Here is a 14,254-nt window from a genome sequence, read left to right as displayed (position 1 = left end):
TGTTGGTTTTTCCACTGGGATGGCGACAGGACAAGGAGGGAAGGGGGAGCAGTTTTCTAGCTTGGGCTTTTGGCTGCCTTGCTTCTACATGCTTTGCACAGTCCTTTGTCTACAAACAGACTGAGGGAATTGTGCATTTGAACTGTTATTGGCTGAGTCTGCTCAGTGTTGCGGAGTGGAGTTTGTCTGGGTTTTGGGGAATGAAATGTGAGGCCGAATTTGAAAGAATTTAAATGATTTATTATTATAAGCACTAGGAATCCCCTTCCCCAAACTTATTTATAACTATCCCATGTAAGTCCTTTATATGCAGTTGCAAATTAAATTACAGAATGACTATGTGTAAGAAATCAGGAATTTAGCAACAGTTTGAAAGAATTTATGAAGAGAGTCTGTGGCTTGAGAGAGTTCCACTGGAAGGCTTTGAGAGATTATTCTGGCTTTAGATCAAGTTTTCTCAGTTACTCACTGTCCGAATTCAGTTCTGAAAATCCTGAATATTGTGGATTGGAGCGCGCTGTCTGAGCTTCCACGGGTCCGAGCCAAGCTGGGTGCTGGCTTCCGTCCGGAGGCTGGCGCAGATCGAAGCGCTGACGAGTGGGTTCTGTAACCGTGCCGTCTGGAGCCGCGCTCTGTGTGTGTGTGTGAGAGCGAGCGGTGCAAGAAAGGAAAAGGGTGCTTCATCAAGGCAATGCAGTACCTTTTATAGTGTTTCAGAAGAGGTGTATCCAGCCGGACTGATGCTAGCTGGACAATATTGATTGGTTCAAAGTTATGTGTAATTCACAGAGATAGGCTATTTTTACCAAACACAACCTGTGGTACCACCCAGGGGTCAGCCCCCAGCAGGTGTGCGTAGGGTGTTCACAGTGTCTCAGACCCAAGGTCTTTTTCCCAAAACAATGGCTCATGTTTACAGCTTTATGTCCCTCTGGGGGAGAAATCTTCCCACAGCTAGAAACGGTGGTTTAGTCAGTTCCCAGGGCTGGTGCCATGGGCTTTTGACTCCTCGATTGATGGTCTTTGAGCCACAATTCTGTATAAATGAGGGCTTGCAAGAGGGCTTTGTAACCTTCCACCACGCTCAGAAAACTCTATTTGTAGCTCTTTTTTTGTCTCAATCTCAGGTTTTCATGTGTTGCTTTTCCTCACTTGTGCATTGGGGGAGCAGACAGGTTCATCTGCTTGCTTCAAATCATTACAACAGATCCTGTTAAACTTTGGATTTATCTTGCCTTTTTTCCCCAGTTTCTGACAATTTGAGCTCATCACCTTTGTGAACAGCTGCAAGTTTCTAAAGTGACTTTATAACCTGGCTATGTTTTGACCATCCCCAAATCTGGAACCAAGCAAAAGCACATCAGAAGTCAAGCTGAACTCAGTCTTTAGGCTATCTTCTTAAGTTATCTGCAGAACACTGCCCAGGACCAACTTTGTTCATGCTTCCTTATCTGTAGATGCTGCTTCACCTCTTCATTAAAAGTGTTACTGAGGTTCTTACTGAAAAGCATAGATCCTTCCCAATGCCACTGTGAGCTTGCAGCACAGAAGGCCAATCACATCCTGGGCTGCATTAAAAGCCGCACTGCCAGCAGATCCAGAGAGGGGATTCCGCTGCTTTACTCTGCTCTGCTGAGATCTCACCTGCAGAATTGGATCCAGCTCTGGAACCCTCAGTACAGGAAGGACATGGACCTGATGGAGCAGGTCCGGAGGAGGCCATGAAAATGATCAGGGGGTTGGAGCAGCTCTGCTATGAGGACAGGCTGAGGGAGCTGGGGGTGTGCAGCCTGCAGAAGAGAAGGCTCCAGGGACACCTAATAAAAAACCTGAAGTAGGCTACAAGAAGGCTGTGGAGAGACTGTTTGCAAAGGCCTGCAGAGACAGGATGAGAGCAATGGCTTCAAAGTAGAGCAGATTTAGATTGGATGTGAGGAACAAATTTTGCACTATGAGGGTACTGGAACACTGCAACAGGTTGCCCAGAGAGATGGTTGAGGCCTCATTGCTGGAGATATTGAAGGTGAGGCCGGAGAGGGTTCTGGGCAACTTGACCTAGTTGAGGCTGTCCCTGCTGCGTGCAGAGGGGGTTGGACTGGATGAGCTTTGGACATCCCTTCCAATCCAGACTTTTCTATGATTCAGGACAGGCCAAAAGACTCTGATGACTCTCTGGGCTCTTAAAGGCTGATTTTTGAATGCTTTAAGATTATCCATAGGGCTCAGCTCTGCGAGCACTGAACTCTTGTTTTCTTAAGCAAAGCTGAACTTCTGATTGTGAGGCATGGGAGAAGCTAGTGTGACAGTTCATCAGACAAATCACACTGATGAAACACAACATCTAATTATTGCAGAATCAAAGAGAATGTAGAAATAGGTGATGAGGGAGCAACTGCACATTTAAATGTGTAGTGCTAGTGATTAGCAAGGTGGGTAAGAAAAATATGTGCAAAGAATAATGCATGCATGTTGAAACTTGCATTATCCTGCTCCTTGCAGCAGGGCTTACTGGGTTCGATGAGGGGTGTTGCACATCTCAACATCTAGTGGCAGTGTCCTGTGGTACCCAGAGCTGGAGGAGAGGGACACTTCAGGCAGTTTCCTCAGCTCTGCTAGCCATGCCCATCAGCTGGACTGTGCTCATGCTTCTGGAATTATTTTTTCAGCTTGTGAAGTAAAGCCAAAAGTGACTGTGAGAGGAGAGAGGCCAGGAAGGGTGCAGCAGGAGCTGAAGTGCTGGAAATAAAAAGGAAGAGAGATGCTGAGATTTTGCAGAACGTTTTGCTACTGTGCCTTGGATATGTAAACAACCAATTTGATGTCTGCTCTGGAGGTGTTAAAGCCATCAGAGTGTGAGCCTAAACATCCAAAGTTTTAGGGTTGTGCTGTCTAATAAATCCCAAGATGAATAATACCTACTCAGCTGTGGTTTAGAGTACTTCAGTAGTGACAAAAAGAGTGGTATCATAATGCATGGTTTGCAGGCAGGGAAACTTATCCTCTGAGGAACAGAGACATAGCACAGGTTCCTTCAAAAAGACATAGGCCAAGCCTGGGGAGAGACCCCAGCCTGCCAGCAGAGTGTCATCTAAAATATATATAAAAAATAGACTTATATGTTGTTATCTTGAAAAATGAGTAAGCCAAAAGCTAATATCCTGTTAACAGAATACTTCTTCAGGCAAATGATGTTGGAATTCAGTCCCTAAGCATATGTCCAGGTTAAAAATATAAGATGTGGTTCTGAGACTCCTTACCAAATCTTCATATATCACAGCTTCATATACAAAGCATCAATAGCACCACAGACAATCTCTCAGAATGCACTGAGTTGGAAGGAACCCTCAAAGGTCATCTATCCAACCCCCCAGCAGGGGGTAGGGACATCTTTAACTAGATTGGGCTGCTGAGGACCCCAACAAATTTGACCTTGAATGCCTCCAGGGATGGGGCATCCACATCTCTGGGCAACTTGTCCCAGTATTTTGCTACTTCCTCCTAGTGTCCAGTCTAGGTCTACCCTGCTCCACTATAAAACTATCGCCCTGACTCTTAGATACAATTTTAATCTCCAAGTCCTCCTGCTCATCAGCCTCCTCTTGTATTTGAGCGTGCAATGAACACTGACAAGTCCTGGATCATTGGCAAACCACTGATAAAAGCATCAGCAAGCAGGGGACACAACCTTTCACCCTTGGGAGATACCTCAGCTGCCTAACCAGGACAATAATTAAAAAAACAAAAGATCCTTCCCTCAGATTTATTGGCTTTTTGTTTCCAGAGAAGATGTTCTCTTTTCAGTTTAATATCTGCCTGCTCGAGGGCCTCTTCTGACTCTTTTTCTGGTTTCTAGGATCATTTTGAAACAATTCATAAAACTAAAGGAGGCTCTTAGGTACCATTTGAATGGTCTTAATTTGTTTTCAGACTCAGGGAGACAGAAAACCCAGCTCCATTACTAATAGTGTAAAAGCAAGGTAGTAATAAGAAGTCTGATTTTTGTTATAAAGGGAAAAAGAATTCTCTCTAGGTTTCTTTCACCAGGCTATGGGTAGCTTGTATCTGAAAGCTGTCTAGTGGCAAGGGTGATATTCATTGTCTCTCTAATTAAAATAGAGCTGGGGACAAAGCAGTGTGCATGGGAGTCCCTTTCTGTCCCTGTTTCCTAGCAGGGCAGTGGGTGGCTCTTTGGGAAATAAGAGTGTAATTTTAGAGGGAAAAGTAAGCAGCAGCTGGGTCTTGATTTAAATGAGTCTGTGATTCTTTGCTCCCTGCTTGGATGAGCTGTCTCCTCTGTTTCCTTGGGGCTGAAATCCCTGATGCCATCCCAGCTTTGAAGCAGGCACAATTTGGATTTTAGAGGCTCAGTGAGCAGAATTGTTTGAGGGGAAGGGATGAGTGACAGTGGAAGAGAAGATGTTAGCTGGGACATTCACATTTCAAATGTACTGAGGATAGATTAAGATGTTGGTTGACCTTGGCAGCAAAGCTGGGCTGACTTGTTATCAAACAGGAACTGTGCCAAGCTGCAAGCTTGATTTATTCACTCTCAGGTTGTTGTCCATATGGGATTATAAGGGATCCAGAGACTAAAGAGAAGTGCTGTATTTTGAATGGCACTGGAAGCAGTAAGGAACTGATTTTCCTTCTGAGCTGGATCACCAAAGTGATGAGATAACCACATATGGGCACAAAACAGCCTCTCCTTGCTCCACTCTCTACTAAAGAGGCATTTTTCACTCCTCCTCCTAAGAACTTTCAGCTAGCTGCTGTTGGCCAGTAGCATCATGCCATCCCATAAACGACTGCATGGCAAGAAGGAAGAAATAAATCTGCAGTGCTGTATATTAGCAGCAAATAACAATCTTATAGGCCTTGGGATAATAAATGCTGCTTAAATGGCAGACTTTTAGTGACTTTTTATTGTGGTAGGAAATGAACCACATTAAAACTGGCCAGGATTTGTACTGCCACTCATCATTTGTTTTTCCCTTCAGTCACTTCTAGTCCATCCTGCTCTCAGACTACAGATCTGCCATTCTTTATCCCTTTAAGTCCCTCATTAAGAAGTTCCTCTTCTAGGAAGGCCAATGAGGCAACCCTCTTTCACAAAACCCCACACTTTTTACTTAAAAGCACATTGGTGCTCTGAAAGATAGACCCAAACCATGGATTGCTGGCTTCTGGTTTGTTAGAGATGGGTAAAACTGTGCAAAGCACATTTGGTTGCACTGAACACTGCAGCTATGCTGTGGGCATCCTTCTCCTCTGGGCAAAGTTTCACCAGATTTAATTTGGAAGCGAGGTGCCCGTTATTTCATTACCCTTATCACAGAATGCTCTGGGTTGGAAGGCATCTCCAAAGCTCACCCAGTCCAACTCTCTCTGCACTTGGCAGGGACAGCCTCAACTAAATCAGTTTGCCTAGAGCCCTGTCCAGCCTCACCTTCAACATCTCCAGTGATGGGAACTCAACCACCTCCCTGGGCAACCTGTGCCAGTGTTCTACTACCCTTTGTTACAGAGGGGGTTTCTCTATGCCCCCCTTATTAGGGGGAGGTGAGAAATTAATTTGAGGTGGTATTAATTTTTTATAAAAATTATTTATTGAAATTAATACTTACAAACTCTTGCCACCCCCAACCACTGTGTAATAAAATATAGTTCTAGTGCAAGGTTATGAAAACAATTAGGATATGATATATATATATATATATAGATCTGGTTAATAACTGTCAAATTGTCAACTATAGACAGAGAGAGATTTCCCTCAGGCTTAATGCCACTTGAGAACTATGCTGTCTGCCCAGCAGGGGTGGAAAACTGTATCTGCTCTAAGGCAGAGGCAACTTATATTACAGAGGAATTGAAGCTTACTTAGAAGCTTTGCTATTAATTATTGATCACCCTCCCAGGGTTGTGCCACAACCTATGCCCAGTGTCCGGACTCTCTGAGGCTGGAATCTTGCTGGCTTGAGGGGGAATGATATATCTTCCCAGTCTCTGGGGTAAACAGGTTTCTCTAACCTTCTCTCCTGGAATGGGATGGTCTCTGCCTTGATGCTGCTGGGTACTGCATCCAGGGATGATCAGCTGGCAGGATTCCAGGAACACGAGAATGCATGTCCATGCAGCTTCTGGCACTGTCCTCTGCACAGCTAGCAGGCTGTGTGTGTGGGTGCAGACAATTCCGAGGTCTGCTGTCCTGGTTCTCCAGGCTAAAGCTGGGAGCCTGTGCTCCGTATAGCTGGCCGGTGTGCACGGCTGGCTCTAGGCTTACGGGGCTATCAGCTCCCCATATATGTATCAGGTGCAGGCTTGAATGTGCTCTGCTTCTAAAGGTATGCAGAGAGGTTAACTGCGTGCTGAAATCAATGCACGAGGTCTAAGCCTCAGTGAGCATGCAAGTGAGGGCTAGACTCCATGTCTGGGCTTTTGCAAGCAAGTCAGGGCAGCAGGATGCTGCTATGTGGATCAGAGAGCTGAGCTGCGCTGCAGGCAGGGTCAGAGAGCTGAGTCTGAACAGATCTGACCAGAGCTGAGTCTGAGCAGCTGAGTCTGGATACTCTGAACAGCTAAGTCTGAACACGTGGTGCTCCTTTGCAGCCCTCTTTATAGACTGTGGGCCAAGATTTGTGGCCCTTTTGGCCATCCAAAGTGACCAATCAGGCTGGCAGTAAGCCAAACTTTACCTTAATGGGCAGGAGCTGTTTGCCTGGACCCTCCCAAATATGGGGATCACCTGGGCGGACCCCAGGGATACACGGGCTGGGGGGTGTGTGTGTGTTACATAACCTGTTTACTGCCATGGGTCCTGGCAGAAAAACATGTCCAGGCATGTAGAGGCATAGGGAGGCCTCTGTTTCGGGGCTGCTGCCCCTCCACCACACCCTCATGGTGCAGAACTTGTTCCTCACACGCAATCTCAATCTGCTTTGCTCTAGTCTGAAGCCATTGCTCTTGTCCTGCCCCTGCAGATCTTTGCAAGAAGTCTCTTCTGCAGCCTTCTTGCAGGCCTCTTCAGGGCCCTGAAGAAGGATGTGTTTTCAAGTGAGCTGACCTGTCTCTTATTTGCTGTTTGTTGTTTACCCGCTTAGAACGTTGTGGTCATTCAGTGATGAACATGAAATGTGCCACTGTGGCTGGAGGATGCTGTTCCACCTGCCCTGCCTCACCCACCTCTGGGATTGAAGCACTTGCATAACTTGTGTAGAAATGAACATATATGATAGGTTGGCTGAAATAATTATTACCATCTTAAACCTGTGTGACTGGCTCAGCCCCAAGAGCAGTAGGAATGGAGCTAAACCTGGCTGGTACCCAGCCACCAGTGGTGTCCCACAGGGTTCAGTGCTGGGGCCTGTCCTCTTTAATGTTTTAGCAATGAGTGGGAAGCAGCAACCAGTGGTAGGTTCCTTCCTGGGCAGACAGAAGATCATGGTCACAACACAGCCAAGAGGCACAGGGAACTCACCATGCTCCTGCACAAACATGCAGCTGTGCAGGTTTCTGGATGCAGTGAGCGCCTGAACTAGACAGGGTCAGAGACACCACTTGTGTACTGTGTGACCAAGTAAACCATCTGGTCAGGCACGGGGGTGTACTGAAAGAGGATGTAGAGAGATTGAGAACAGCCAGGGAGTGTGAAAGTGAGAGAGTTTGGTGGAACCACACTCTGGGTCCAAAGCAGCAGGAAGAGACTCTACAAGCAGAGGAGGACCTCCTCTCCTGTCGCCAGACATAAGGGACAAACAAGGGAGAATGGAAAAAGGTCCCTCCTTGGAGAGGTAAGCAAGAACCTCCTCAGCCCCCCTCACCTATCCAGTTGACATTGTACAGTAGGTATGAGGCTTTGGGCATTGACAGCCAGGAGGATGAAGATGAATACAAGGACAGGTGACAAGGGTGATGGCTCTTCCAGCTTAGAGGTGTCACCAAAGTCTAGGCCAAGAGCCCCCTGCATTACAAGCTCTGGTATTAAAAAGGAAAGAAGGAATCACTTGGTGATTCCCTTCTGCAGGGAACAGAGGGCCCTGTATGTTGTCCAGACCCATCCTACAGGGAGGTCTGTTGTCTGCCTGGGGCCTGGGTAAAGGATATTGCAAGGAGGCTGCCCAAGATAGTTTGTCCCTCTGATTGCTACCCACTGCTGGTTGTCCAGGCTGGCATAAAGGGTACCAGGGTAATTAAAAGGGAATTCCAAGCTCTGGTTCAACTGATTGATGGGGTAGGAGCACAGGTGGCATTCTGCTATGTCCCCACTGTGGCAGGGATGGACGCTGAAAGGCACAGGAACACAGCATTATCAACAAGTGGCTCAAGGGCTGGTCCTTGAAATGAAAGTTTGGGTTCTTGGACCGCGGAGCAGCCTCTACTGGCGCTGGTCTGCTAAACTCAGATGGAGTCCAACTATCACAGAAGGGCAAAAGAATTCTGGCCCATGAGCTGGCAGCACTCACTGAGAGGGATTTAAACTAGGTTTGAGGGAGGAAGGGGATGGACCCAGGCTCCCAACAAAGGAAGCTGAGGGTGGTAAGCCAGTGTCAGGGGCAAAAGCAGCAGCCCAGCTGAAGTGCATGGACACTAATGCACTCAGTATGGGCAGCAAGCAGGACAAGCTGGAAGCCTTGGTGCAACAGGAAGGCTACAATGTGGTTGCCATCACAGACACGTGGTGGGATGCATCACACGACTGGAATGCCACAGTGAACAGATACAGGCTTTTCAGGAAAGACAGGAGAGGGAAGAGGGTTGGAGGGGTGGCCTGTGTGTTAGGGAAGCCCTTGGCAAAATGGAGCTTGTAACTATTGATGATCAGGTTGAGTGCCTATGGGTAGAAGTCAGAGGGCAGCCCAATAAGACTGATCCACTGGTTGGAATCTGTTCCAGGCCACTCAACCAGGAAGAGGAAGTGGATGTGTTATTCTATAAACAACTACAAGATGTTTCCAGACTGCCAGCCCTTGTTCTTGTAGGTGACTTTAACCTGCCAGATATCTGCTGGGAACTCAACACAGCAGAGAGGAGGCAGTCTAGAAGGTTGTTAGAGAGTATAGAGGATAGCTTCCTGACGCAGCTGCTGTGCAGCCTGCCAGGGGTGAGGCTCTGCTCGCTCTGCTGTCTATGAATAGAGAAGAGCTGGTGGGAAATGTGGTGGTTGGAGGCTTTCTGGGGTGCACTGACCATGAAATAATAAAGTTCTCAGTATGCAGTGAAGCTGGGAGGAGCATCAACAAAGCATCCACACTGGACTGCCAGAGGGCAGATTTCAACTTATTCAAAGAATTAACGTGAAGAATACCTTGGGAAAAAAAACCTTAAAAATAAAAGGGTGCAGGGAGGTTGGAGCTACTGCAAGAGAGAAACCTTGAAGGAACAGGCTGTGCTGATGTGCCGAAAGCAGAGCCACCAGGGCAGATGGATGAGGGACTTGTGAAGGGATTAAAGGAAAAAAATAGGACAGATCACCTTGGGAAAGAGGAAAGGTGACTCAGGAAAAATGTAAGGATTTTCCTAAGTCGTGTAGGAAGAAAATAAGAGAGGTCAAAGCCCAGTTAGAACTTAGCCTGACCACTGCTGGGAATGATAACAAGAAGTGTTTCTGTAAATATATTAATGACAAAAAGAGGGGCAGGGATAACCTCCACTCTTCATTGGACAAGGAGGGGAATGGAGTGACAAGAGTTGACGAAAAAGAGCTGCTTAACACCTTCTTTGCCTCAATTTTCAATAGCAAGGCAGGTTGTCCTCAGGCCAGCTGCCTCCTGAGCTGCTAGGTGTGGTTGGGGAGCGGAATGCCACCCCCGTAATCCAGGAGGAAGTAGTTAGGGACTTGTTGAGCCTCTTGGATCCTCACAGGCTGCACAGATGGGCACAGTCCAGTGCCATGAGTTTTAAGAATGCCAAGTGTCAGGTTCTGCACTTTGGCCACAACAATACCATACAGTGCTATAGGCTGGGTACAGAGTGGCTGGGATTGACAGCAGCTGAACATGACCAGGACCAGGACAGCCCTTCTGCCCCTGTGCTCAGCACTGCTCAGGCCACACCTTGAGTGCTGTGTCCAGTTCTGGGCCCCTCAATTTAAGAAAGATGTTGAGGTGCTGGAAGGTGTTGAGAGAAGGGCAGCAAGGCTGGGGAGGGACCTGGAGCACAGCCCTGTGAGGAAAGGCTGAGGGAGCTGGGGGTGTGCAGCCTGCAGAAGAGGAGGCTCAGGGCAGAGCTCATTGCTGTCTGCAGCTCCCTGAAGGGAGGCTGTAGCCAGGTGAGGTTGGGCTCTGCTGCCAGGCACCCAGGGACAGAAGGACACAGCCTCAAACTATGCCAGGGCAGGTTTTGGCTGGATATGAGGAAGAAAATCTTCATGGCATTGGAATGTGCTGCCTGGGGATGTGGTGGAGTCACCATGCCTGGAGGCATTTGAAAGGAGCACTTAGTGCTATGGTTTAGTTAATTAGAAGGGTTAGGTGATAGGCTGGACTCAATAATCCTGGAAATCTTTCCCAATCTGGTTAATTCTGTGATTCTGTGATCTGGGTGAGGCATTGAGGCATCCTCAGTAAGTCTGCAGACAGCACCAAGCTGGGTGGCTGTGTCCATCTGCTAGAGGGCAGGGAGGCTTTGCAGCAGGACATGGACAGGTCAGACCCATGGGCCAAGGCTCACTCTGTGAAGTTCAACAAGGCCAAGTGCCAGGTCCTGCACCTGGGTCACAACAACCCCATGGAGAGCTACAGACTTGACCATGTGTGGTTGGAAAGCTGCTCAGAGAGGGACCTGGGGGTTCTGGTTGGCAGCCAATTAAACATGAGCCAGCAGTGCCCAGGTGGCCAAGAAAGCCAACGGCATCCTGGCTTGGATCAGGAGCAGAGTGGGCAGCAGGGACAGGAGGGGATCAGCCCCTGTGCTCAGCACTGCTGAGGCCACACCTCGAGTACTGTGCTCAGCTCTGGGCCCCTCACTCCAGGAAGGACACTGAGGGGCTGCAGCCTGTCCAGAGCAGGGCAGTGAGGCTGGAGAAGGGCCTGGAGCAGCTGGGCTGTGAGCAGGGGCTGAGGGAGCTGGGGGTGTTGAGGCTGCAGAAGAGGAGGCTGAGGGCAGAGCTCATTGCTCTCTGCAGCTCCCTGCAGGGAGGTTGGAGCAAGGAGGGGGCAACCTCTGCTCCTGGGTGGCAAGGGACAGGAGCAGAGGAAATGGTTCCAAGCTGTAGCAGGGGAGGTTGAGGCTGGATGCCAGGAAATATTTCTTCCCAGAGAGGGTTCTCAGCCATGGAATGTTCTGCCCAGGGCAGTGCTGCAATCACCATGGCTGGAGGTGTTCCAGCAGCCTGTGGAGCTGTGCTAGGGACATGGTTTGGTGTTGCCCCTGCAGCACCAGGGTGGAAGGTTGGACTGGAGGAGCTTGGAGGGCTCTGCCAACCAATATATTCTGTGTCTAATGGATTGCCAAGAGTGAAGAGCTAAGCAGGATCAATGAGGATGAATTAAAATAAAGGTCTATGTGTATCCAGAGTAATTCATCACTACAGAGTCTCCCATTAATTGGGCTCTATTGAACTAGACTCTGTTTTGCTTTATACACATCAGCAAGAGCTCACCAGTGAGCACTCCTGAGGCATATTTGCTTGGCAGACAACAGCAAAGTGCCTGTAGTTTTTTCCCATTATCTCTCTAACAGGGGTTACTGTAGGGAAGAGTTTGTCAACGCCTGCTGCTCTGGGAGTCCATCTCTGAGCATAGGAGAAGCTTTTCTCTGGGGGCCTGACTGAGCATAGCAGAGGCTGCTTTCTGGGAATCTGTAACTGAGCATAGCAGAGTCTGCTCTCTGGGAATCTCTAACTGTGAGCATAGCAGAGGCTGCTCTCTGGGAATCTCTAACTGTGAGCATAGCAGAGGCTGCTCTCTGGGAATCTCTAACTGTGAGCATAGCAGAGGCTGCTCTCTTGAAAGATCTGCAGTGAGAGAAAAATGTGATCTAGAATGTTGTGTTTGTCCATGCTGCCATGACTAAAGATTGCAGAAGGGGGATGGGCTTGTTTCAGTGGTGGTGCCCATATCCACATATGTAGGAGAACATAAGAGGAAGAGCTGACTCCATAGAGAAGGGGACATGTTAATTTAGTGCTTATCCCTCTGGGAAAGCAGAGACACTGAACATGTTGTGTAGATAAGGCTCTAGAGGAGACAGCTGTAGCAAAAGTGAAAATCTTGGCTTGTGAAGAAGGTTCCAGCAGTCTGTGAGTCTAGCAGAAGTGAAAATCTTGGCTTGTGAGCAAAAGACAAGTGAACACTGGAAATGTCTTTGGTTTCCTGGGCAATTTGACCTCAAGCTACTGCTGTCTGCTGAGTGACCTCAAGGAGAATATTGTTGGTTTTGAGAGGCTGCACACTCTGCCACACACTGGGCAGCCTAAGTGGCCCTGGCTCAGCACAATTCTGATTTGCCTTTTTCTCACAGCAGCCTGAAGAGTGATGTAATCAAAGTCTTAGATTCCTCATTGCAACAGTTTCTAATGTTGTTAGCTGGGACATGACCCTGCTCCTTTCTCTGCCAACAGGGCTGCGTTGGCTGCATTATTTCTGTAGGTGGGCAAATTCCCAATAACTTGGCAGTGCCACTGCAACAGAGTGGAGTGAGCATCCTTGGCACAAACCCCTTGCAGATCGACAGGGCTGAAGACCGCTCCGCATTCTCCACTGTTCTGGATGAGCTGCATGTGCCCCAGGCTCCCTGGAAGGCAGTCAGCACGCTGGTAAGTTGCAGTGTGCACCTGGAAATGATGGAGCTGCTGGAAGTTGTTAAGAGTTACTATGTCAGCTCAGGGGCGATGGCTTACTGACACCTTCTGAGAATCCAAAGACATTTGGCAGGTTGTTTTATTGCTAGTGCTGGAGAACTTTTAAATCCTTGTAAAGTGGTTCTGTAGCATCACTGGAAGTGGGATGGAAACTGGAAGAGAACTCTTTAAGTCACCTTTACATTGTGTGAGGTATAAGCTCAGCAATGCTAGCACCACAGTCAAGCTAGTTTATCCTGCTGGCATTGAAAACTGTTCTAGCAGGTGGAGATTGCAAAGCAGCAGGAATATGTCTACACTGCTGTTGGTTTCCTGGTGAAGCTGTATGGCCAGGGCAGGTCTGAAGATGACAAGTCTGAGACCAAGACGTTGTAAATTGTACTTAGCCCAGGTTGCAGACCCTGACTTTGCCACCTTGCCCCTTCCCCACTCTTAATGGCTAGTGAAAGGCACATGCAGTCATAACGACACTTTGGTGAGGCTTTAAAAATGCTCTTGTTCACAGCTTGGTTTTCCTGTTTTTTATCTAGAGAGATGCGGTTGAATTTGCAAGCTCTGTGAGTTACCCATGTTTGCTGAGGCCTTCCTATGTTCTGAGGTAAGGCTCAGCTACCAGCTCATCAGCTTGGGGTTATCAACTGCAAGGTGATCTGCTAGACAGCAGCCCTGTGGAAAAGGACCTGGGAGTGCAGGTGGACAAATTCTGCATCAGACAGCATTGTGCCCTTGTAGCCAAGGAGGCCAAGGGGGCCTGTGGAGGGGGGAGCATTAAGAAGAATGTGGCCAGCAGATCCAGGGAGGTTCTCCTCCCCCTCTACTCTGCCTTAATGAGACCCCACTTGGAATATTGCATCCAGTTCTGGGCTTCTGAGTTCAAGACAGGCATCTACTGGAGAGAGTCCAGCAAAGGACTACAAGGATGCTGAAGGGACTGCAGCACTGCCTGAGGAGGAGAGGCTGAGAGCCCTGGGGCTGCTTAGGCTGCAGAGGAGAAGGCTGAGAGGGGATCTGAGCAATGTCTGTCAAGAGCTGAGGGCTGGGGAGCAGGAAGGAAGGGACAGGGACAGCCTCTGCTCACTTGTGCCCTGCCACAGCACAAGGGCAATGGATGGAAACTGCAGCACAGCAAGTTCCACCTCAACAGGAGCAGGACCCTTCTTTGCTGTGAGGGTGCCAGAGCCCTGGCATAGGCTGCCCAGAGAGATTGTGGAGTGTCCTTCTGTGGAGCCTTTGCAGCCCTGTCTGGATGTGTTCCTGTGTGACCTGTGCTGGATTCTCTGGTGCTGCTGTGGCAGGGGAGTTGGGCTGGAAGATGTCTAGAGGTCCCTTCCAACCCCTAACAGCCTGTGATCCTGTGAGGCCAGGACAGTAATTTCAGGGCTTGTGTGGAAAACACTGTTACAGGTGCATGCAGATTCAAGCTGCACATCTTACTGGGGACAGCTGCTGAAAGCAATA

At 48.5% G+C, this 14,254-nt stretch overlaps 1 protein-coding gene across 1 annotated transcript in view; it reads left to right on the top strand.

Moving 5' to 3' along the window:
- Nucleotides 1-14,254, top strand: part of CPS1 (carbamoyl-phosphate synthase 1) — a 153,504-nt gene that overhangs the window by 100,883 nt on the left and 38,367 nt on the right. The window contains exons 26-27 of the mRNA XM_064163922.1: nt 12,557-12,751; nt 13,327-13,394. Coding sequence (XP_064019992.1) covers nt 12,557-12,751; nt 13,327-13,394 — 263 coding nt within the window. The remainder of the gene's footprint in view (nt 1-12,556; nt 12,752-13,326; nt 13,395-14,254) is intronic.

This window comes from Pogoniulus pusillus, chromosome 24 (genome assembly GCF_015220805.1).
Source record: "Pogoniulus pusillus isolate bPogPus1 chromosome 24, bPogPus1.pri, whole genome shotgun sequence".
In the NCBI taxonomy this organism is placed as follows: domain Eukaryota; kingdom Metazoa; phylum Chordata; class Aves; order Piciformes; family Lybiidae; genus Pogoniulus; species Pogoniulus pusillus.
This window is presented reverse-complemented; position numbering and strand designations above follow the sequence as displayed.